The 26,282-nt window shown below is 40.9% G+C and overlaps 1 protein-coding gene across 7 annotated transcripts in view; it reads right to left on the reverse strand.

Moving 5' to 3' along the window:
* Positions 1-26,282, reverse strand: part of FRY (FRY microtubule binding protein) — a 578,133-nt gene that overhangs the window by 130,413 nt on the left and 421,438 nt on the right. For all 7 annotated transcript variants that reach the window (XM_089690883.1, XM_089690880.1, XM_089690882.1 and 4 more), the window contains 6 exons: positions 26,065-26,237; positions 24,787-24,947; positions 23,042-23,152; positions 19,368-19,522; positions 5,236-5,335; positions 2,169-2,340 (listed from right to left, as the gene is read on the reverse strand). In XM_089690883.1, the coding sequence (XP_089547009.1) occupies positions 2,169-2,340; positions 5,236-5,335; positions 19,368-19,522; positions 23,042-23,152; positions 24,787-24,947; positions 26,065-26,237 (872 nt within the window). The remainder of the gene's footprint in view (positions 1-2,168; positions 2,341-5,235; positions 5,336-19,367; positions 19,523-23,041; positions 23,153-24,786; positions 24,948-26,064; positions 26,238-26,282) is intronic.

Below are 26,282 nucleotides of genomic sequence, written 5' to 3' on the forward strand. Positions count from 1 at the left end.
TGTTGCTCATTCATAGATCCAAATAGTTACTGATTGTTGTCACTCTAGGACAGGAAGTGTGTTAGTGCCAAGATTACTAGGTCAAAATAAAGAAAAGAAAATTCTGGAAAAGAAAAATAAGGCAGCCACCACATTTAAAGACTAGTAGAGCTACACTTACTATATTTTTATTCTTAGGTTTACATATGTTTAGGAAAGAGTCCCCTTTTTGGATAAAAAACACATCAAAAGTACCACCATATGGATGTTTAATGGAAAGTTGCTGCATTTACTTGACATGCAGTCAGCTTTCTTTGGTGTTATTAAACTGCTGCATAGGGAATGCAGATAGAGGCCATTTCTTTTTATCAGTCTTGGCCAACAACAGCAGGCTCAAAGCAACAATCTTCTTGCTCCTTTTTCCAGACTCTTATGGAAATCATCTAATTAACAATACCTAAGTGAAGTGAATTGAAATTGCACCTCACAGGCAGCCAACTACTGTTTTTAGTCCAATGCTTTTGTCCTACAATATGAGTCTAGGTGATTCTGATATAGAGATGAAGGCATGGAAAACATTGCATACAAATATATATTCATATTGAAGCTGATTAAATAAATCATCTCATCAACAAGCATAGCTTGGTGACATGCTTCCTTGCAAGCTCTATCTTTAATTATCCAGTTGCAGCAAAGGACTTTATTTCCATAAAATGTGTATACTTTTTCTGTATCTGTCCCAGTTTCCTCCCACAATACAAAGACATGTTCATTGTTAATAGGTACTTGGTGTACCAGAGACATGGATTAATGTGAATAGTTCTAAGTCTTCTATAAACCACTGCATATTTTGTCATTGATATATAAATACAGGTGCAGGACCCTTTATTTTTGTCCACACTAGAATCGGATTGCATGGGTATTGAGATGCGATTCTGCACATCGCACTGTGTTTTGGGAACCAATTTAGGGGTGTTAACGTAACCTCTTGGCACCTGCTGAACGCAAATGTGTGGCCTCCCAGCATCTAGGCTTAGACGCCAAGCGGCTGCACATTTGTATTCTATTAAAAGAAGACATATGTGCTGAGAGCGTGTGCCCTGCATGCTCCCAGCACACATGTCCGGTTCTCACGGAAAGGTCCCGATCTCCTCTTTCGATCAGGACCTTTCCCGATCATTTGACCGCCTTGACGTCGTGTCAAGGCGGTCACATGACTCTAAACCCCGCCCCGCCTCCCAGCTTCTGAAACCCTTAAAGGGCTGGGAGGCGCCGGCGCCAAGGGGTTAACATACACACCCGCAGCGGTTCGCATGAACAGGGTGCGATCGTGATGTGGTGCGGTGCGGAATTTGCACAGAAACCACTGCGAATTCCGCGCCACAGCAGTGTGAACCCAGGCTGAGACACTGTACTCATTAGATACTGTATCATCTCTAACAGTCATAACTGAGGGGTGGAACTATAACAATTGTATTACTGTAGAAACATAATACAAATCTATAAAACCTAAAAAAAAAAAAAAAAAAAAATCAGAAAAGCTATATCAACTAAGGGCACACTCTCTAACTGATATTGTGCAAAAAGACACTTTTACTTCCTGTAATTTTATAAAATTTGCATCATTGTGATTAGAGTGCTTTACATTGACAGGACTCTGCTGCACGGCAATGGCATTGAGCAGGAAACTAAACAAACGGCAGATGCTGATAATTAGAATCTTAATGCTTTGTTTTTAAACCAGTGCAAATATAGCTCTTTTCCTAGAACAAACAAATGGAGCATATCATTTGGATCCATTTCAGAGCTTTAATTTTGTAGCCATTATAGTGCAAAGTAAAAAAAAAAAAAAAAAGATGAAGAAAAAAAGGAAATGGAGTGGAACCCAAGAAACAGACCTAATCAATTATTTTAAAAATAAAAAGGCTTAATACCATAAAACAGTATTATCAAAATTGTGTTAATTGGGGAGTATTTCAAAATCCTGGACTCCCATATGAAAGTGGTATGTCTTCCCAATGTCACTGGCATTTATTACATGACATTTATTACATGACAATCCTATAGTTCTCCATACGGCAGCGAACAGCTACTACATGCAGCTCAACTTATCTGTCTGCAGTCTATCAATTTAAACACTATGTTAATGTATTGAGACATACAAAGCAAGGCCTAAAAGGAGAAAGTACCTGAGAACAGGGGCAGTGTCAGCTCAGGATACATCCGTGCCAGCTCGTTAGAAAGGCGAATTAATGAGACACTGTACAGGTGTGGCAATATGCCATGTGTGCCATACAAAATACTTCCAGGCTTCTGTTCTGCTACTTTTTTGGAATATACAAACAGTTTTCCTTCCAGAACCTACAGGATGAACAGAGTGGTTTTCAGCTCCGTTATTCTTTATAAAAACAGTTTGATACCAATCTTACTAACACCCATTGTAAGCACATTTCAAGAATAAATACAGTAAAATCAAAATGGCCATTATATATAGCTACTGTATGTATACAGCATATAGAGCAAAACATTGTTTACATCCATCTGTTAACCCCCTCTTTCCTTAACCCCTTCATGACAGAAGGTAAAACAAACCTTAAAGCCCACACCAAATTTTGAAACTTTGACATTTGTTAATAAAACTGTACATATGATTGGAACTACTTTGTGCAGCACATTCCCAGCACAAACACAAAAATACGTATATGCGGCAGCAGGTTTAAAGCCCACCTCCTGGACACTGTACGTACACTATATTGCCAAAAGTATAGGGACATCCCTCCAAATCATTGGATTCAGCTGTTCAGCCCCTGCCCGTTGTCACAGGAGAAGGGGTGAGGGGGGCAGGTACTAGAATGTGTTACACCCTAAAAACAGGTGTACATGTCACATGTTCCAAAGGTGTACTTATTCTATAAACCTGTGAAGGTAATTCTGCTTGGTGTTGGGCTTTAAACTAATGAATGTGACATTTACCAATAATTCACTGTAGGTGTATTTTCCTGGTGACAGTGTCCGATTCACCTGCAGTGAATATTTCCCTATGTTAATCTTCAAAATTCAGATGCAGAACTAGGTTGTAAATCATGTTAATTATCTTTGTACAACATACAAATACTGCAGCTCAGGAGAAAGTTATTTAAATCCACAAGCATGCAGGAAACATTTTTCAGATACATAATATGTAGGGAATTTATGGAATTAACATGATACAGAATAAACATGTTGCCTGAATCTAAATACTCTGCTGCTCCGTTGTATTAAGACAGGTCAAGGTTTACGCATACCAGAACTAAGTCGCCTTTAACAACTGAAAAGTACTATAATGGTTTGTCTGATGCTAAAAAATAAAAAATAATATATATATATATATATATATATATATATATATATATACACACACACACTGTATATATTGTAAGTGTATATATACAATATATTGCCAAAAGTATTGGGACACCCCTCCAAATCATTGGATTCAGGTGTACCAATCACCTCTATGGCCACAGGTGTATAAAATCAAGCACCTAGTCAATGCAAATTGTTAGATTCAGTGGTGAAAAGAACGCCGCCAATGGACTCTGGGGTGACAAATTATGCTTCTCTGTCTTCCATTCTGGAAGAATGGTCAATATTCCCAAGAAAACACTCCTAAACCTTGTGAACAACATTCCCAGAAGAGTTGAAGCTGTTATAGCTGCAAAGGGTGGGCCAACTCAATATTGAACCCTATAGACTAAGACTGGGATGCCATTAAAGTTCATGTGCGTGTAAAGGCAGGTGTCCCAATACTTTTGGCAATATAGTGTATGTGCTATCGTGTCGTTATGGGGTTAATATTTGAATCGATGTCATTCAGGTAAATGCTTGCTTATAGCAAAGTAATTCTTTGCTATAAGCAAATTTGGGGGAAAAAAAATACTGATCACTTCCCCAAAGTAGTAAAATGTTACTATGGTAACATTGTACTACTTTGGTCATAGTGAAATATGAAAAAAAAATATTAAAAAAAGAAAAAAAATGTAATAAAAAAAATATATATAATTTTTTTTTTCATACTGTCACCAGTGTCCCTGATCACCGCCCTGCCAGTTATATGATAACGCTGTACTGCACTGGTGACAGTATGTAAAAAAAAAAAAATAGTGAAAATAATTGTTTTTAATTTTCCGAAAAATAACAAAAAAAATACAACTTCAAAAAACTCCCCATTCCTCTTATGAAGTATGTCGGACTGTCTACTTTGCAAAAAGTGGTCATTTGGGGGATATCTGTACTGTTCTGACATTCGTGGACCTCAAGAAATTAGATTGGCTATCAGTACTTCAGGATTGATCAATTTTCAGATCTATACCATAGTTTGTGAACGCTATAACTTTCCTACAAACTAAAAAATACATTCTAATTTGGACTATTTTCACCAAAGACATGTAGCAGAATACATTTTGGCCTAAATATATGAAGAACAATTATTTATTTACAAACTTTTATAACAGAAACAAAGAAAAACTTGTTTTTTTTTCAACGTTTTTGGTCCCCCAGTGTTGATTAAATACCACCAAAAGCAAGCTTTAGTTGTGTGAAGAAAATTATACAATTTTAGTTTGGGTACAATGTTGTATGACCGCGCAATTGTCATTCAAAGTGTGAGCTCTGAAACCTGAAAAATGGCCTGGGCAGGAAGGGGGTAAAAGTGCCCGGTATGGAAGCGGTTAATGTTTATAAGTCATAACACCATAGATTGTGCATGTAGGCTTTGATTTTTTTTAGCAATTTAATTTTCTACTGGTTGAACTTGAGGGTATTGTGTCTTTTTTCAACATAACTATACTGTATATAAATGCACACAGTAAATTTTCAGAGCTCTATGGTCAGTTCTATTATCTGACATATTTAATATGCATATGTGCACACACAATTATGTTAATTCCCCCCCTTCCCTCAACTACTGCAGAAAAACAAGTACTAGTAGGTTATGTGCAAAGATAAAAAAACACTTTCTTGAAAAAGATGGGAACCTCTACTGTGGGTAAGCAGCACAGTCAGGTCTCCTCCAGGTTACATTTGCTCTGGCAGCCTGGAGTGCTTGCAAATTATTGCATTCTGAGAAGCAGACTGAAATCAATGGGTCTCTGAACTGTAAAACGGGCAGGTGTCAGCCTGTCAACTTAGTCACTTTTAATTCTCCAAACTGGAAAATAGAAAAGCCTGTCAATTAAATGTCAGGATTTATTTCAGTTAGTGAAAGGATTCACATACCTGCATTAACTGCACTGAGATCTCATAGATTTCCCGACTGGTATCAGAGGCTTTAAAGAGGACAAGATTCAGCAAGGTCACAATGTCAAATGGATAATTCCTAGGATTAAAGATACAATGATAGCAGTTTAGCCAAATTACAAATTATACTCTTGTCCACAGACAATACCACTGAAATAACACCTTTTCATTCAATCACAGAGTTTAATCAGTATTTCGGCATATTAAATTGAACAGGCGGCTCACTTTCGTTGGCTGTGCTTTAAACTAACCCAAATAATCTACTTCATACATTTAACACTCCTACTGTCACAAACATAACTATTACGGCAAAGTAGTAGGAAGATGTAAACAAACTCATAGTCAAAAAAATGCCAGCAGACATGTATTAGCTGTTTTTTCTGTCTATGGTAGAAGTGATCTGGGCAGCTGTTAAGTCATCAGAAGGTAGAGAGTGTGACATCACTACACTGCGTCTCCATGAGGTGGAGATGAATTGGTGACATCACGCTCTACACCTTGTCCAATCACAGAATGCATTGCATTCATTCAGAAAATGCAAAGCATCCTTAGAATGGCACTCATGCTGACCTCCTGTGTTCAGAAGCAAAAGTGCAGCCGCTTGGCACAGGACCCAAAAACAAAGGAAGATCAGTGGAGTAGTGGTGTCTACTTCAGTGATTTCCAGCTTCCAGGGGCATCAGCCAGGTATGGTAAATACATAGTTACTTTGGTCCTAGCTGGACCAATGTAAGTAATTATGTGCAAAATATCTATACCTGGATTTCTTCTTTAACATTATGAATGAAGGGAAGCCAAGTTAAAATTTACTTTTCATAGAATCCCAATCATGTGCAAAAAAAAAAAATGACAAAAATTGATTGCACTTTGCATTGGATTACTGAAGTCAGCACAAGTACGCCTCATTCACTAAGCTAAGTGAGAATTCACTTTGGAAAGGGAAAATTCCCTTGTCTTAGTGAATAAGGCGACAAAGTTGTGCTCACTTCAATTATCATTTGCAAACAAAAATCCATTTTTTTTTTACATTTTTTTTCCATGCACATGATTTGTTTTTTTTATTAAGTTAAAATTCAATTTGTATTTTACACATAACGCCTCGCATTTACAAGACTACTCCAGGTCGCTTACTCCATTTGAGAAACTTTGCTTCTCGAATTCCCCCCAGCGACATGTTATATCCAAGCTTTACTCCCTTCTTGAAACTACTAGTATATCTCAACCTCGAAAAGCGTGTGAGGCTTGGATACGTGATCTACAAATACCTTTGTCAACTGACGACTGGGATCACATTTATGAACACATACATTCGGGCTCCATGTGTGTTTCCACGCAGGAAAGCAATTACAAACTATACTCTAGATGGTACAGAGTTCCGTCCCTGCTGCATAAATTTGACCCTAATATTTCAGAGTTGTGCTGGAGATGTAAACAGACAACAGGCACACTCCTACATATCTGGTGGGATTGTCCCTTGTTGCAGCCTTTTTGGGAAAAAGTGCGAGATATAGTCTCACAAGTGACTACTTACACTCTGGAATACAGCCCGGCTCAATTTTTACTTCACCACTCCTCAATTCCGTTAAGGATGTACCGTAAGTCTCTTACCCTACATATGCTAAATGCGGCAAAACAATGCATTCCTGTCCACTGGCGTTCAGAACAGATTCCTACTGTGCGGGAGTGGTTTCATAGGGTCATCAGGGTTGCGGAGATGGAGGAATTGATTTCAGTGACAAGAGACCACCCGGAGAGATTTCGGAAAACGTGGGCGTGTTGGAAACACTTCCAAACTACCAATTTCTATAAACTCTATATGTATAACTAAAACTACTCTACAGGTCGTGAATACCGTTCAAAGTTATCACCTCTGGAATAACGCCGCGGACCGTGTTTATCGAAATGTATGTTAAGTCCTAAGGATAATACCTATTAGCTTGTCTACTATATTATATTATGGTTGGCTTAATATCTATTACCTATTACTTGATCCATCCCTCCTTTTTCACTTCCTTCCCACCTCCCCCCCCCCCCTTTTTTTTTTTTTTTTTTTTTTTTTTCTTTTCCTCTCTCTCTCACTCCTCCCTGTGCTTTCTAAATCTTCCTGCATATACAGTACTCTCCTCTTTTTCTTTTCTCTCTTTTCCTTCCTTTTGTCTCATATTTCTCTCTTAAACAACTATTTCTACATACAAGCAGAAACTTAACTTAACCGGGTGCGGAATTGCACGAGGCGTCCGCCTCAGACATCAATGCTGCTTTTTGCTCCACTACTCGATTACTTAAGTGCTTTTTACCCCCGACACTTGCATCCTCTATACCTCTATTGCTTACCATCCATATTTGCGAAACTGTTATTCTACTTTGTTTACTGGGTAGCGTGATCTCATGTTTATGTTTACTGCATACTTCAATTACATGTCTGACTACCCGTCTGCGTTACGGGAGATTGCTTCAGTTATACATGTGCAAAATGGGTTCCGTACATGTCTTTAATCTCAAATGTCTTGTATTTCAATAAAAATTTTTGGAAGAAAAAAATTCAATTTGTAAGGTGAAATTATTTACTTTTAATTAGCCCCACTTTGAGAAAGAGCAGCAAGACCCAAGCAAGACACAAAGGGGTTTATTTACTAAAGCTGGAGAGTTGCCAAAGCTTCATTGAACAAGCTGAGGTTAGAGGCTGATTGGTTTCTATGCAGAAGGGAGTCTGATTTTGGACTCTCCAGCTTTAGTAAATAAACCCCAAAGAGTCTTAAGAAGCAAATATGGCTGCTTCTAATTATATAATTCATGCAATATTCAAATAGGTTGATGTACTAAAGGACCTCAGAATTTTCACTTATCCAGTATTGTGCAGATAGAAAAAAAGGAAATAGGAATTAGCTTTTCACATGATTGGATACTTGAAGTGCATATTCGCACATTTTATTTGTGAACATTCTCAACTCTTTCAGTAAATGAGCATTAAAGTTTTTAAATCATTAATACACATGGATATGTATTTAAATCAAGTATCTCTTATCTGCAAGGTTATTTAAAATAATAATGTTAATAATAATAATAAAGGACTATACATGTCACATAGTGGGTGAAGACTTCAGGCACATTGTTTGTATTGAATGGTTTGTAGATGGCTATGCCAACTGGAAACAACTGGATGGCAGTGGTTCTACCATGTCCATTAGCAGTTATTGAAACACAAGAACAGAATATCAGGGAATTCTAGAAATCTGCCACAAATAGTAGAAATATATCTGGTCAGAAACTGCATTGCCATGTGATGTATATATTTAAAGTACTTTTGGTCCCAAACAATTTTAAAATGTCAAAATTTTAAATACTGCAGCTTACAAGTTTTTAGGTGTGGCGGCTGCATAATTTTCATTTTTAGGCCTTTCCCCCTCGGTTTTCACCTGTAACACACCTCTTGTATTAGAATGCCTATACACTGAATAAAGAAGCACAAGGTCACCTTTTGACAGCAGCATTGTCAGTCTGGGGGAGGGGAGTGTTAGATATACTAGCAGATTTAGATACACTAACAAATTGAAACTGAACTCTAGCTAATACTTTATAAGCGGCTTCCTTTTGGGGTAAAGCTTTTATATAAATAAATAAATGTTGATCATTGTAAGCACCCATGTCAGTGGTAAATGGTTTGTCTCAACCATCTAACTGGTTAACTTGGGTTTAATACCAAGTTAAGCAAAGATACATGGACACTCAAAGGTCTTCCAACAAAGACCAAACGTACAACTAGGTTCTTTATTTAGGTGTAACGTCTTGGTGAGGCACAGCCCACTTTTCAAGAGGGGGCTCTGCCCCACAAAAACACTGGACCTGGCTAAAGAATCTTGATTTACAGTCAGTCACTCTCCCTATCTATCTATATCTACATATACACACATTTTTAAATATTTAAATCTAATGAAAAAACAGGAAATCACTTTAAATGGAAGCATTACATTTTTAAGTTCTTACAGTATTTAATATTTAATTGACTCCCTCTACATGTGTTTGTTTTTTTTACAGATAGCAGCTAACATCACTTCTGAACAATTGCTGAGACTACAGGATAATTCACATAGATTCTCCTGTTTTCAACCAATTTCAATGTAAGAAATGAACAAAGCTATAATCATTGAGCAGCACCACTAAGCAGGAAGCACAGACGCTACATAAAAGCATAGTTTATCCCCCCTTCAGTCTATTATGAATGCTACTGCTAGACTCATACAGCTTACCAACCAATCAGTGACTGCTGCCCCTCTCTGCTAGTCCCTTCGCTGGCTTCCACTAACCCAGTGCTTCTCAAATAGTGAGGCGCGCCCCCCCCTCCATCAAGGGGGGCGCGTACAGGGGTGGGCAGAGGGCTGCTGCCGCTTACCTGGCTCCCACGATGATCCATCCAGGAAGCGCTGCTCCTTCCGTCACTCCGGCCACTCCCTCACTCCTGCCGCTCGGCTCCGCCTCCTCACCGGTGATTGGCCGCCAGAACTGTAGCTCAGGAAAGGTACACAGGCGGCCAATCACGGGCGAGGAGGCGGAGCCGAGCGGACCCGCGAAAATCGAGTGAGGGAAAAGCCGGTAAGTGTGCAGTGCAGAGGTGCTGCTGCAACCACATATGCTGGCTGCAGCAGCACCATACTGCAACAGGGGTCAGCAAGTGTCATTGGTGTCAGTGGGAGGAATAGTGCCGCATCATTGGTGTCACTGATACTAATGATGGGGCATTATTCCTCCCACTGACACCAATGATGGGGCACTATTCCTCCCACTGACACCAATGATGGGGCATTATTCCTCCCACTGACACCAACGATGGGGCACTATTCCCCCCACTGATACCAATGATGGGACACTATTCCTCCCACTGACACCAATGATGGGGCACTATTCCTCCCACTGATACTAATGATGGGGCACTATTCCTCCCACTGATACTAATGATGGGGCACTATTCCTCCCACTGACACCAATGATGGGGCACTATTCCTCCCACTGACACCAATGATGGGGCACTATTCCTACTTATAACAATTTTATAGACAAATGATACTATTTACAGTCGCGCGGGGGGGCGCAAAATGTTTTCTTCTTCCCAGGGGGGGCATGACAGAAAATAATTGAGAAGCACTGCACTAACCCAACGTATAAAATTCAAAATACTAACCACAGCTTACAAAGCCATCCACAACACTGCCCCTAGCTACATCAGCAACCTCATCTGCAGATATCACCCACTCCGCTCCTCCTAAGATATCTTCCTCTCTAGCAAACTCATCGCCTCCTCCCACACTCACCTCCAGGACTTCTCCAGAGCCTCTCCCATCCTCTGGAACTCCCTACCACAGTATGTCTGGTCAGCCCCCACCCTGTCTGCCTTTAGGTGATCTTTGAAAACTAATTTATTCAGGGAAGCCTACCCCACCTCCGCCTAAGAACTGTACTTGAATCACCTCCACCAGATCATCCCCTGCAGCTATCACCTTTTGTATCACCTCCCCCTTCCTTTAGAATGTAAGCTCCTCAAGCAGGGCCCTCCTAATCTTTCTGTACTGAAATTTAAAGTAATTGTATGGTCTCCCTTATATTGTAAAGTGCTGCACAAACTGTTGATGCTATATAAATCCTATATAATAATAATAATAGTTTTATACAACTTTAACCACACTTCGATATACTTATTCCCATCAAGCCCATTGTGATTGTAGCCATATATATATACAAATAAATTTAAAAGAAAATCTGTGCTTAAGAGTGAAAAATCAAACAATAGCATCTAGGCACTACAACCTGATACCAGTCATTAAGTAAATGTGTATAACAACAGTGCAGCGATTAACTCATTCAAAGTACAGGACAATTTAAACCTACCTATACCTGTTAGTGTAACAAATATAATAAATATTTGAAAAATTGTGATCATAAAGTGTCCAATAGGTGAGTATTGTGAACAATTAAATAAATCAGTCCCACATGCCGTGATGGAAACAGGAAACTTCAGACATAGCCAAGGTGACACCAACCACTTCCATGCAAGGCTTACCAGAAGGATTGCGACCTCCTACTAAGAGTGGTCACTGATTGCTCCTTAACCGGTTTCCCGCTGCCCTATAGCAGAAATAATGCTACAGGGCAGCAGGGCTGCGCAAAATCACATATATATATATATGCCCTACCCGTGCCACTACTGGCAGTCTCAGCTGTCGATCACCGGGTCCCAGATGGTGATTCACCACCGACACTCAATTGCCGAATATCACTGACAGGGGAGAGACCTATATGTAAACAATACAGATCTCTTCCCTGTCAGCTCCTGCACATTGCATTGTATTGCTCTGCATAGCAGAGCAATACAAAGCAATGTGATGACACAGCAAAACACACACACATAGCACAAATAAAACAGCACACAGTTAACCCTTTGATCACCCCAGATGTTAATCCCTTCCTGCCCAGTGTCATTAGTATGGTGTCAGTGCTTTTTATTAGCACTGATCACTGTATTGGTGTCACTGTGGATGTCAATGACAGTTAGTCAGTTCCCACCCAGTGCCAGAATGCCCACCGCAGTCCCCCGCTATAAGTCGCTGATCACCGCCATTACAAGTATATATATAAAAAAAATTCCAGTATCTATACTGTCATTTTTAGACGCTATAACTTTCACGTAAACCAATAATTCACACGTATTGGGATTGTTTTAAGCAAAGACATGTAACAGAATTCATTTTGGCCTAAATTTATGACGAAATTAGATTTTTAAAAAATTTGTTTACTGGACATGTTTAATAGCAAAAAGTCAAACATATTGTTTTTTTCTCAAAATTGATAATCTTTATTTTGTTTATAGCGCAAAAAATAAAAATTACAGAGGCGATCAAATACCACCAAAAGAACGCTCTATTTGTGGGGAAAAAGGACATAAATTTAATTTGGGTGCAGCGTTGCATGACCACGCAACTGTCAGTTAAAGTAACGCAGCAATGTATCGCCAAAAAATGGCCTGGTCAGGAAGGGAGGTAAATCATCTGGAGGGCAAGTAACTAAAGCTGACATCATGGAAACCGGATGGTCATCATCAAGAAGCCAATGTTATCTTCTTAAGGAACAATCACTGATCACTCTTAGTAGGGGGGTCACAATCCTTCCAGTAAGCCTTGCATGGGAGTGGATGGTGTCACCCTGGCTATGTTTGAAGTTTCCTGTTTCCATCACAGCATGTGGGATTGAATTTTGATTATTCACAATACTCACCTTTTGGACACTTTATGATCACAATTTTTCATATGTTTATTATATTTGTCACACTAACAGGTATAGGTCTAAACTGTCCTGTACTTTGAAAGAGTTAAACGCTGCACTGTTGATATACACATATATAAAAACTATACAGATTCCCTTTAAAGAATAATCCCATTGACTCCCCAACTGACATCTCATCCTCCACTTAACTCAAAATATACTCTGTTATCTGGTGACTGAGGCCTCCCCTCTTTTCTCCACTTGTCAATTGTTAGACTGAATGCCTTCCACCCAGCTGTTTATTATTGTTCATCCTTAGACCCATCCTTAATATAGTTTCAAACTATATTAACAACTGTGTAATGTTTTTTTCTTATATTGCCTCTCTCACTGTTACCAGCATTCTCGCATTAAAAATAAAAATATAAAAAGAAAAGAATAGTCCACCCAAAAATGGCATTTCTGGTTTAGAAGAAAAGTGAGAAATCGGGGTCTCTAAAGATATATATGACCCAGTTGCTAGTTGAGGTACCAAACTGCAATTTTAGAATAGGGCAGCTAATGAAGCTAATCATTTGGGTAGACTTATTGGGGTTTACTAACTAAAGCTGGTTCACTCAGAATCTCATGCAGTTCTGCATAGAAAACAATCAGATTCCAGGTTTTATTGCTAAAGCTTAATTGAAAAAGCTGAGGTTAGAAGACGATTGGCTACCAAGCACAGCTGCACCAGATTCTGAGTGAACCAGCTTTAGAAAATAAACCCCATTGAATCTTGGATTGACTGCATAACGATACTTGTCAATGGGAGACTGACAGTGTGCAATGACATTGTGAGCAACTGTCTCTGACAGTCTACTGTGACAATTGAGCAATCATTCTCTCGCAGTCTCTAGTTATCTGGAAGTAGTTTTTGTTTTGTTTTTGTATCATGTGAATGGTAACAGTGGATGGCAGGAAGGTTTGGCCACAATGGTACTGATTAAAAAAAGAATGAAAACTTTGTGCAAAAACATGCCTCTTCTTTTCATACTAAATGAGAATAAGCCTTTGCTTTTACACCATGCCCACTGAAAGTAAGCCACATCCACTCTCTGCTGTGATGTTCTGTGGGCCCAAGTTGAAGGTGGTACTTCATTCTAATTTTGTATCTGGTGGGCCCCAGGTACTCTCAGTGCTGTTGCCACCTGCATCACAATGCAATTAGAGAAAAGCTATCAGGACAATAGGACATTAGGTACATAAGGTGGTTAAAACCTTGCCTATCCCCTTCTCCAGACAGTCAAGCCTTCAACTGCCAACCACATTATCCACTATGTAAAGAACATCTCTGAGGCCTGTCCATCAAACTACTGTATATAGAATTTCTATTTATCCACCATAATAAGGCAGCCCTCTTCCCGGCTTTAATCAGTATCTGAAGTCACCTTTGCAGACTGCAGTTGAAAGCTGATGGAAAGCTCCATAATTACCAAGTGTATGGCAAGCATTATTGCTCCTTCATAGGGGTACTTGTGCTGTACTTCTACAAAGCTTTAAAGTGGTTGTAAACCCTTACCTGTGCCTTGTGAAGTGAATGACCTCAGGTGATACACAGAGATTAAACAATTCCTCCTACATAAGTTGTACCTGTCTACCTACTATGTTCTCTTCTCTACAGCTGTTCAAAGTGCTGAATTTATAAAGCTTGTCTGAGGGTTCAGAAAAAAGGGGGCTGTGAGCTGATATTGCACTCTGCAGAGCTCAGTGAGGAGAGTTCTGAGAAATGATTGGAGGGAAGGGACACACCCCCTTCACACAGCTCACAAGAATAGAGCTGAGGCTATCAATCTGCTGAAGGTATCTCCCCTGTCACCATTTTTCTGCTGGTGTCAGGAAAACTTGTCATAAGTGATTCATGCTGATAGCAGAGGAATAAAGCAGCAGACAAATGACACTCACTATAGAGGGATATGCTTTGTTCATTCTTCATGCCTAAGGTTTACAACCACTGTAAAGCTGTAGTCCATGATCTTACTTTATACTACATTGGACAATATCTCATACCTGAGGGGTTGCTGTGGAAGCAGACAGTCACTACGGTGAAAACCCCTTGACCTGGAGGTCAGCTTTATATGCACAATGCTGTACCTAGACACATTAAAGTGGTTCTAAAAAGCTGAAGTCGTTCTCTGCATTAAGGTAAAAAACCTTTCTGAGTGCAGCTTTCGTCTGGCCTTCCCTTATACTTACCAAAGCCCGATCTGGATTCAGTGCTGTGCATGGGCGCAGCGTCTCTCTCTGCTCTCTATCTTCTCCCTGGACATGGAGGCAGCATTGTCTCCCACTACTGTCAATCACAGCCAATGGAAAGGGGTCAGGGGGCAGAGCCAAGCCGTGCTCTCTGTGACTATGGACACACAGAGCCAGGTCGGGAGCAAGCCTGCACGAGTGCCCTCATAGCAAGCGGCTTTCTATGGTGGGCACATTACTTGGAGGAGCTAAGATCCTTGGCAGGGGACCCCAGAGGAGGAGGATCAGGGCTGCTATGTGCATACAGCAGGCAAGTATAACATGTTTGTTATTTTAAAAAAAAATGAAATTGCAGTCAAACACAAACGCTGGCTTAATGCAGAACTCCAGTAAATTTCTTTTTATTTTACCATGCAATGGGGCTGTGCCTCCACTGCATGGATTGGCTGCTTGTTTATTTTCTAGGGGTGAGGACTAAGCTCATACTCATCTGACTCGCTGATCCTACAGAAAACCGTACTCCCCCACAGTCCAGCGGTTGACTGTTGTTGTCTGTGGAGCACGCCTTGAGTGTGCGGACGTCAGGAACAGTCCATTTACAGGACTGCTGGGGGGGGGGGGCAGGAACCGAAAGGACCAGTCTTGTGCTGGGAGGATCGGCGGATAAGGTAAGTACCGTATTTTCCGGCGTATAAGATGACTTTTTACCCCTTGAAAATCTTCTCAAAAGTCGGGGGGTCGTCTTATACGCCGGTAACGGCATGCTGACACTTTTTAGGGGGGCGCCGCCCCCCCTTCCAACAGAAGGGAAACTAAGTACAGGGGTGGGCAGGGGCTGCTGTCTCTTACCTGGCTCCGGTCCCACGACGATCCGGTCCAGGAAGCGCAGCTGCTCCTTCCTTCGGTTCGTCCACTGGATGTTCGCGCGGCTGCTCGGCTCCGCCTCCTCACCGGTGATTGGCCACCAGAACTGTAGCTCAGGAAAGGCACACAGGCGGCCAATCACCGGCGAGGAGGCGGAGCTGAGCGGCCCCGCGAAAATCGAGTGGAGATGCAGGTAAGTGTGCCGTGCTTAGGTGCTGCTGCAACCACATACGCTGGCTGCAGCAGCACCGTACTGGAACAGGGGTCAGCAAGTGTCAGTGGGAGGAATAGTGCCCCATCATTGGTGTCACTGATACCAATGATGGGGCATTATTCCTCCCACTGACACCAACGATGGGGCACTTTTCCTCCCCCCCACTGACACCAACGATGGGGCACTATTCCTCCCCCCCCCCCCCACTGACACCAATGATGGGGCACTATTCCACCCCCCACTGACACCAACGATGGGGCACTATTCCTCCCCCCCCCCCCACTGACACCAACGATGGGGCACTATTCCACCCCCCACTGACACCAATGATGGGGCACTATTCCACCCCCCACTGACACCAATGATGGGATACTATTCCTCCCCCCCCCCACTGACACCAACGATGGGGCACTATTCCCCCCCCCCCCACTGACACCAATGATGGGATACTATTCCTCCCACTGACACCAAAGATGGGGCAATATTCCACTGACACCAATGATGGGGTGCTATTCCCCCCAATGATACTAATAATGGGGCACTATTCCTCCCACTGACACCAATGATGGGACACTATTCCTCCCACAAATACCAATGATGAGGCACTATTCCTCCCACTGATACCAATGATGGGACACTATTCCTTCCAATGACACCAATGATGGGGCACTATTCCTGCCACTGATACTAATGATGGGGTGCTATTCCTCCCACTGACACCAATGATGGGGGACTATTCCTGCCACTGATACTAATGATGGGGCACTATTCCTGCCACTGACACCAATGATGGGGCACTATTCCTCCCACTGACACCAATGATGGGGCACTATTCCTCCCACTAATACCAATGATGGGGCACTATTCCTCCCACTGACACCAATGATGGGGCACTATTCCTCCCACTGACACCAATGATGGGGCACGATTCTTCCCACTGGTGTGCAGTGGAAGAGGGGTAGTCTTATACGGCGAGTATAGCCCAAACACTACATTTTAAACAGGAAAAGTAGGGGGTCGTCTTATACGCCCAGTCGTCTTATATGCCGGAAAATACGGTATATCTTTTGTGTCCTCTGCCCTAGAATAAAACAATCCTTTGACCTTGACCCTAGAATAAAACAATCCTTTGACCCATGCAGTGCAGGCAGAGCCCCACTAGAAGGGCCACACTTTTTTTAACCCTTCCCTTAATCACCTATTCCCTGTTTAGAAATATATACATTTTTTTCTGCAATTTGCACCACAATCACTGAATAGGACATTGAAAGTTTTTTTTCCAGGCATACAAAGGGGCCCTGGTCAGAATCTGCACCTGAGCCTTATAACACTCAGTCACCTTTCGGACCACAAATGCTTAAACCACTAATGATTTACTATGTGAACTGCACCCCTAAGAATAATATAAAAATAACATTCATTTATGGCCGCCTGAGAATTTTTACCTCATGAAATAATGTTATTCCAGCAGCATATTAATAGCTCTGCAGGCTGCCTTGTTCAGCCCAGTGATAAGAGGAAGTCAGCTGAGGGAGATTAAGCTTCCCTGTGACTCTGCGGAATGCTCAGACACTGGGAAATCGCCCTAATCAGGTTCCCAAATGGTAACCTGACCCTTTTCCAGAACAATCTGTCCAGCCTGATCAGCACATGGACACAAGGGAAAAAAAAAGAGGTCAAGTTCAAAAGGTTCGTTAATGGATTTTTCTTTTTAAGGACAACAATACAGCCCAGTAAAGTTAGCATTATATCCCAGCAAATGTAAAAAGCAGTTCAGAAACTGAGCTGGCTGCAAAATGACAATATAGCAATGCCCAAAGAGCCAGATAAATGGGAAAGTAGATTACGGTTTTACAGGACGGGTTGACTCTTTTGGATTAAGCGGGGAACTTCTGTCAGATAATATTTTCCTGTCTGTATCCTCCTTGAAAACAAATCTTCAGGTCTCCTTTTCTCCTCGTTCCTCTCTTTCCTTCTGTTTAGTCTGTTTTTACGTTATTTGTGCTGATTGTGATTTCTGCTTTGAGTGCCGTACCAGCAATACTATATCCATATGTTGGACTCCATCGAGAGCCCTACATATGGAGTACCTATTTGCATTCAGTGAAGCTCCATTTCTCATCTTCCCCGCCTTCTGTATGCTGATATAGTGACAACTTTTTCTTATAGTTTAATATGTCATTGGTTTCTAAATGTCTACCATTTTTGCAACTTATTGTACAACACTCGTGTACAAAGTTTTTTATGTACAACACTTGTGTACAAAGTTTATTTTCTTGTCTTTTCATCAGTACATACTCTGTATTATTTACCAGCAAACTTGTATGTCTTATTCCTGTCGGTCAGTGCATCTGTCTTCGACTGATTCTCTGCTGTTATCTATTCTGCAATAAATCCTTTGTAAAAGAAAACAAATCTTCAGGAAGGGTGCCCAGAAAGCTGAACTTTGGGAAAATGAAAAGTCTTCCTTTGCAGTAGGTCTGCGCCCACACTGCAATGGGTAACTGCTCATTTAAGTCTAGGGGACTGGGAACAGCAGTACCTGATTTTTAGTGATAGCACCACAGAATCCTATGTACTGTTAAAGCGGACCCTGCAGCCTCTACTTCCCTATGCTCCAGTGGTTCTCTGACATCCAGACCGATGCAGGGCCCATAGTCACTGTAAATGAGGACGCCAAGGAACAGTTCTCTACCGGAGCATAGGGGAGTGCCGTCTGCTGGGGAAGTAGAAGATCAGGTAAGTAAAAGTGCTTTTCCTGTCCCCTAGACAGAAACAAACAAGTACAACTTGCAGTGGTGACACAGAACTTTTTACGTTGTTTTGGAATTTAACTTTAAATCAGAAATGGCACAGAGAAGGACATCAAAATGAATAAGCGAGCTGGAGGACCTTAGTTATATGGAATAATTACAAAAAATAAATATATATTCCCTGGAGAAAAGGAACTGAAGAGGGCATATGATTGCAATATCAAAATGTATCAATAATCAGTATTAACGGGAAGAAACAGTTTAATCCAATACTTTATGTCTGAAGAAGACATGCGGCCAATGACGATGGAATAGAAGTGCTTATGGGAGTACATATTGGCATGAGAACTCACAATTTACTAACTATGTAATATTTCCCTGTTTACGTTCTGGTGACATAACAGAAGCAAAAAAAAAAAATGCTTAATTTGGTAAAGTTAGAAGCCCTGTCGGGTGTCAAGTGCTGTCTGTGTCCCAAATAGGGAGATTTTATCTGATTTCAAATGTTATCACCAGGACAGGAAGTGTTGGGAAATCGCACCGCAATAAAACCCATAGAGAGGTTCTAACCCTTCCCTGCAACTAAAAATGTTTTGTCTGACATTCCACCTTAAAATGTCAGCTAACCTTTTCATTTACACAACAATATTTATGTCTAGCTGTAATCTACCCATATCTGGAAACACTGCTTTAAAAATATCTTTGCAACCTTTGTCTGCATATACATTCTTACATTCTTGGTGGTGGTGGTAGGAGGTGGGATTGCCACAGAGGCGTACATAACATACATTTCATACCTGTTTCCACAAACTGTTGCAATTGCCTTGAAGCATCCAGATGCGAGCTGATATGATCCAGTGTAGCAGCGGTCAATAGCCCAGTTAAACAGATTAACCTGGTCCGGATTAAGTTCTAGCAATAACACAACCACTTCGCAGCCAAGCTGGTGAACCTGGACATGGAATAACATGCACAGCAATCTTAGACTGTTTTACTAGGATCATTTACTATAGTCATATGCTGCCCTAATCACTTTACACTCTTTGGCGAAAAAAGGTTCCCACAGAGGAATTGCTTGCTACTGACCAATCACTGTTCTGGTTTAGGCCCCTTTCACAGTGATGTGGTGTGGTCTGAGCACACTGCAGGTGCAGAGCAGTGTACCCACGGGTTTGGTGGGGGTTAGCTGCACTATCCATTTATTTCTATTATGTCCCACAGTTTTGGTGCACCTTCTGAAAGCACACCAAAAGCCCTGCATGCATGATACGAACGTGAATCGGGCTTCAGAAGCAAGTGTCAGGTATGTAAAGTGCACATTCAGGCGCAAAACTGTTCTAGTGTACAAATTAAAAAAATTATTAGAACAATAAGTCCATAAGGAAAGCCCATAAAAACGTGTAACGTTCATGCAGAGGCAGTGTTAGCAATCTCTCCTTCACACAGGATTTGGGACAATTCCCACCAGCAGAACATGTAAACACCAAAAAAGAAAAGAAAGAGGGAGAGAGAGCACCAAAACCTCAGTGTGTCAGATAGCAGGATCCAGGAAGAATACCACAGAACACACCAGCAAGAAGCATCAGATGAACCAGCAGTATGTAAAATCCAAGATGGCAGTCACTGGGGGCATGATCATGTCATACTAATGTGAGTGGGTGTGGTAACATGTTTCGGGGTGGGTAGCTCCTTTCCCAAGCATCCTTAGGAAGGGGGCGCCCCACCTCTAAACATTTGCCACACCCACAAATGTCATATATGACATCATCACACCCCCAGTGGCTACCATCTTGATTTTCACATATTGCTGGTTCATCTGCTGGTTCTTCCAGGTATGCTCCCTGGTATACTTCCTGGATCTGGGTATATGACATCTGTTGTAACACCTCTGACCACCTGGTATACTGTCACCTACTGGGCACTTGACAGATATGCTTGTATATTCATTTTACATGTGTGCAATATAAACTTTTCATTTTTATTGAATTTTAATAAATACTATACTCAGGTAAAGGTGTTCTCTCTCCTTATTTTATTTTTAGTGTAAATGCTTCAACTTGTCTTTACAACAAGTTGCACACACCAACTGGAAGATGAAATCAGGCATGCACTGGGAGTGCCCATTCTGTGAGCTGAAGAGAGAAAGAGGTACATAGATAGACTTAAAGGGGTGGAGCAACTCATGGTGGGTGTCAGTAATGGGGAGATGGATTGTTAGTAGTCCAAAGATTTAGCGGCATAAAAATAGCACAGAAATTGTCAAATCTGAAAGTGCAAATATTAACAATATAAAATGTTTATATACTATATAACTCTACACTCACCGGCCACTTTATTAGGTACACCTGTTCAATTGCTTGGTAACATAAATTGCTAATCAGCCAAGTACATGACAGCAACCCAATGCATCTAGGCATCTAGCTGTGAAGACGACTAGCTGAAGCTCAAACAGAGCATCAGAATTGGGAAGAAAGGGGATTTAAGTGACTTTGAATGTGGCATGGTTGTTGGTGCCAGACGGATGGGTCTGACTATTTCAAAAACTGCTGATCTACTGGGATTTTCATGCACAACCATCTCTAGGGTTTACAGAGAATGGTCCGAAAAGGAGACGATATCCAGTGAGCAGCAGCTGTGTGGAGAAAATGCCTTGTTGATGTCAGAGGAGAATGGGCAGACTGGTTCGAGATGATAGAAAGTCAACAGTGACTAATGTCAACATGGACTAAAATCTCTGAGGAATGTTCACAAAACTTTGTTGAATCTATGCCACCAAGAATTAAGGCAGTTCTGAAGGCAAGAGGGGGTCCAATCTGGTACTAACAAGGTGTACCTAATAAAGTGGTTGGTGAGTGTATATACTATATAAAGGTAACTATATTACCTGCCAGTCTTGTGTGTGCCATACTGGAAGGAAGGTGGACTCTAAGGAATACATTTACCAAAACTAGTTTACACAGAATCAAGTGCAGCTGTATATAATAACCAATCAGCTTGTTCAATTAAGCTTTGGCAATAAAACCTGGAAATTAGCTATTACAGTATGTACAGCTGTACCAGATTCTGTGTAAACCAGTTTTGGTATATTTCCCCCTAAATCTGGAGTAATACAACCTACAATCCACATGCACTCCTGCTTATATATCTATCTCATAAACCAGACTAGCACAGACCTACTTGAAAATACTGCTCTCCAAATGATAATTGTTTAAAATATAACCTTATCTAAAATGTTTGCCAGGGCAAAATAAAAATAAAGACACATTCAGTAAATATCTGCAGTATATGAACTTTACTCCATATTTTGTTTTGTAAAAAAAACTAAGCAAGTACAGAAAAATACCTGTGGATCCTGCCAGAAATGAAGTGTTTCTGTTCTGGGCTGACAACAGTACCTCTGCTGCATCAAAATCCCAATCAGCTTTGTGAACCCTGTTTGAGTTCTCCCTTCTGGGCCACACCACCCTGTTCCTAATGTTATTGAGATGAGGAATGTTGAGATGTTCTAAAGTCCAGCAGGGGAGAACTCAGGCACAACTGGCAACACTGCTTGGGATTTTAGTTCAGCAGAGAAAACGTTGTAGGCTCACTACAGGACGATAGGAACTCGCTGGTTTCTGATAAATCAACAGGTATTTTTCTGTACTGCACGATAAAACATGGGGAATGTATTGCAAAAATGTACTGCATAAGGTTTTTTTTTATTTTTTGGTCCAGACATATACTTTAACAATTGAAAGAGTAATCAATCCAAAGACAAATCTTGACTAAAAGTATCAGGCCCCTTGAGAAAGTGTATTGCCAAAAAAAACAGACTTTGTCTTTAGTTGACAAACTTTTAATTATTAATTACAAACGTGAATTTCTGCACTAAAGGCAACATCATGTTCCTTAGGCCCCTTTCAATGGGTGGACTCCCCCAAACGGATTCACCTACTCGGGGGGGAATCTGATGAGCAGGCAGATGACAAGTCTGTGTCCACTCCGCTTCTGCAGAGCAGACATGGATACAGCCTGCTGCTCTCCATGGGGTGGTTGGATGTAAACAGACTCCCTGTCCATTTGCATCCTACTGTCATCTGATGCAATTCCCTAGATGGATGGGGAATGGATCCCCCATCCGTTTGTTTTTAGCGGATCAGATGCAGGTGGGTGTAAATGGACACATTTACATCCTCCTCCCCATAGAGAACAATGGGTGGTCCGATTGGGTTTACCTGAAAAACGGACAGGTGGACCCAATCGATCCGCCAGTGTGAAATGGCCCTAATGCTTTAAAGTCCTATAGCACAGCAGAGTTTCGTAGATCATACAGCAGTGTATTCAACCCCATTGATGCAATTGCCTTTTTAACAAGTATTTTGTACAACATTATTCCAATTTTCACATTTATAACTGAGATAATGAGCAGTTCAGCTTGGAATACGGTCTCCTTGTATATATATTTTTAGGAATATATCAACAAACCTACCCTCATGTCCTGGCAAGCTAAGATGTTGTCAAGCCATTTGTAAAGATAGCCATCAGGAGACAAGCCAACATTGTCAAACACAGGTCCACAACAAAGTACAGCCGACATGGCCTGGTGAGAAATATAAAAAAAGAATAAATGGCAACAGCAAAGAAGACTGCAAAATGTCTCATTTCATTTCACAAATTGAACAAAGGAACAAAATAGTTGTGAATTTAAACTGTTGCGCCAACCATATTTAAATCCATCAGGATACAGTTAATATTAGAACTTCAGTCAGCTTTTAAAATTGTCTATGTTGATGTTGGAAAGACTTCTTAGTTCATGCCTTGGAGACCAACATGTATAACCTTATTCCGCAACATTTACATATTTGTGTGAAGGCACCGAAATCAGGCAGGGAATGTCACAAAAAAATATAGCTCTCTGACAGGACAAAGGCTGTTACCTAACTGTCAGAAACCTCCCTGCTTATTCTATTGCACTTGTACGAGGCAGGCTACCTGTTCAGGACTCTGTTTCCTGGTTATCCCCAATGATGCTCAGACCATCTGGACATATCTTAGGCCAACCCATGACACACCATGTTCTTTAATATTATAGATAAGGACTAGCCTATTGTTGGCACAGTGAGGCAAGCCATAGATTATGCAGTTTTCTTTCCTTCAACCACAGGTGAAGAAAAGAAAATCACTTGATTCCCCCATCAACACAGTCAGTGTTGATGGAGAAATCCCTCTTACTGCGCTATTAAATTCTGACAGTGGGAGGTTTCTCAGCTGTTAGAATATAATGATCACTGCCGGTGGCTATCGTATGAAAAACATCCTGACAGGTTGCTTGTACGGAAGTCGATCAATAGACTGATTCAGTACAACCAGCCTGCCCAAAGATGGATCAAAATTAGGCTGGTTCCTGCAGAACTGGATGAATTTCGATCCATCTATGGCCAGCTTAAGTGCATAGGCAGATCATTAGGCCTACATTTTTAAGTGTAGCCTGTTTTACATGTCTATACTATAACTGGGTTATTTAAAGTGTTAGTAAACCCATAACAGTAAAATCAGCCTGTATATGCAATAAAGCATGCTTGTTATACTGAGTGTGTTTATGGGGGAATGCTTCCTACTGAACGATTGTATTCTACCAGTGGGGGATGCTGGGAGCATTCCCAGCCAGCAGAATACAATGGTTAGTGCTAGTATCTATAGCTGCTGGCATTAACTGTATGTGAAAAAAGCAGATATGCTGGTTGTACCCAAGTTGATTGAATGGGTACAATCAGCCTGCCCATACATGGTTTAAATCTCGGCCGGTCGCTGCTGAACTGACCAAGATTCGAACCGACTATGGCTGGCTTAAGAACATTTTTAGCAAGTACATAAAATACCTGTTAACCTTGCCAGAAATGCATTGTCCTTGTCACTTTATGTAAGCTGAAAAGAAAGCAGTAACAATGTTATATCTGTTTTGTGAAGTACTTTCCCTATCAATCCACTGTGTAAAGGAGATAAACTAAGACAGACATATTTGAAGTCCAGCCTATGTAACAGCCATCGCTCACTCCATAGAGGAGTGAACGTAGACCCAAGGTGAAAATAAAAAGAAGAAAGCCTGAAAAAAGAAACTGCAATATATTCCATTTTTGTTCTTGGTTTGAACACTTTACATGGCCCTAACACATAACCCTTTACATCAATGTGTTGATCATAAATGAAAAGTGAGCTGTGGAGAGTGTTACTTACTTTTAATGCACAATACTGGTATCTTGTAATTTGATGGTTGCGATCACTGTATCTGTCTAATGGAGTAAACATGATGCTGAAAGGGCCAGCCCACTGGCTGAACAGAATAAAGAGGTGGTGGCGCAAACTCTGCTGTGGGAACAGGAACCTCCGATGGTGAACTACAGAAAAACACATATGACCCATGTGTGTTTATACAGTCTTTTCAAAGAGAAAAATATACCCATGTCCACTTCTTATATCTAATATATACATGCAAAAAAAATCTGCTTGAAGTCATCGTGAAAGGATTCTAGAGAAGTGAGGTTTATCTGAATATAAAGTGGTTCTTGCTTAATTTTTCTATGTGATTTTGATTGTTTAACCTGCCATAATGTGAAATATGCATATGACTTAAAATAACTCAGTTGTGCACACTAGAGAAAATGGGAGTGTTGTGATACGGCACATTCTGGAAATCATAAAGAACAAGTCTGTATGTATATAAGCTGCACACTACTGTCTCCCTCCCTATACAGTGCATTATACAATATACAGAACAACAGTATTCAATGTTCTCTACTATACAGTATTGATACGGATTGGACTTGTGATGTGGCCCTGTGCGTTCAGCTGTTTTGTCTATGTATTTTATTGTAATCTGATTTCTAAGCTGATACACCTAAGGTAATGTGTAGCAGGACTCATAATGAACTTGTGAACAGGGTCAATATGAGGCTCATGGACTAAACAGTTACCAATATTTCCAATTGTTAAAATAATGCAAAATTACCATATTTAAATGTTTTTTTCAGGAATGCGGCAATGACGTAAATCTACATCTCTCCCCTGAGAAGCCCTCCTTCAGCCAGACAGTCTACCTGTTGTCAGAGATTTTCCACAAATTCTTTTGTGGAGATCAACTGAAGCCTTCAAGGTAAAATGGCACAAAGCAAAATGCCCACGCAAACAGTCTCAGATGGAAGAATATAATGCTCTGACTTTTGGGTCGCCTACTAGCTCCACTGCATTACTACCCCAGAACTACTATATAGAACAGAAATCAAGGACTGATTTTGTAAGGGTGTACTGCTGCAACATATCACAAAGATGAGCGTCTCGACCTAACGTGCAAAGTAGCTAAACTGGTTCTGAATGGAGTTCTGTGAACTTCAAATAACAACTGAAAACCCCTTAATACAGATGTAAAACCATACTTGCAGCAAAAGCGGCAAAGGTACCCCATATTGGACATTTAATACTGCCTGACAGCAATGTTCCAGTACTATTAACTCATACCTGGCACACACTGAATCAGGTTGGCAATCATGGCACTGAAATGTGCTCTAATGTCCTTTAGAATTTCCACTTCTTTATCATTTTCTGCTTCAAGTAGCATGCGTGTAAGGTCTACATACTCCAAAAACAATGCGCCAAGAGCCAGGGTGTCTCTCTCTAGGGCCCCATTGGTACTATGCAAAATAAAAAAAAAAAAGTCATAAGTAGAGAAAGTAGAG

This window comes from Staurois parvus, unplaced genomic scaffold (assembly GCF_062004578.1).
Source record: "Staurois parvus isolate SC_StPar_1 unplaced genomic scaffold, SC_StPar_1.0 ptg000544l, whole genome shotgun sequence".
In the NCBI taxonomy this organism is placed as follows: Eukaryota; Metazoa; Chordata; class Amphibia; order Anura; family Ranidae; genus Staurois; species Staurois parvus.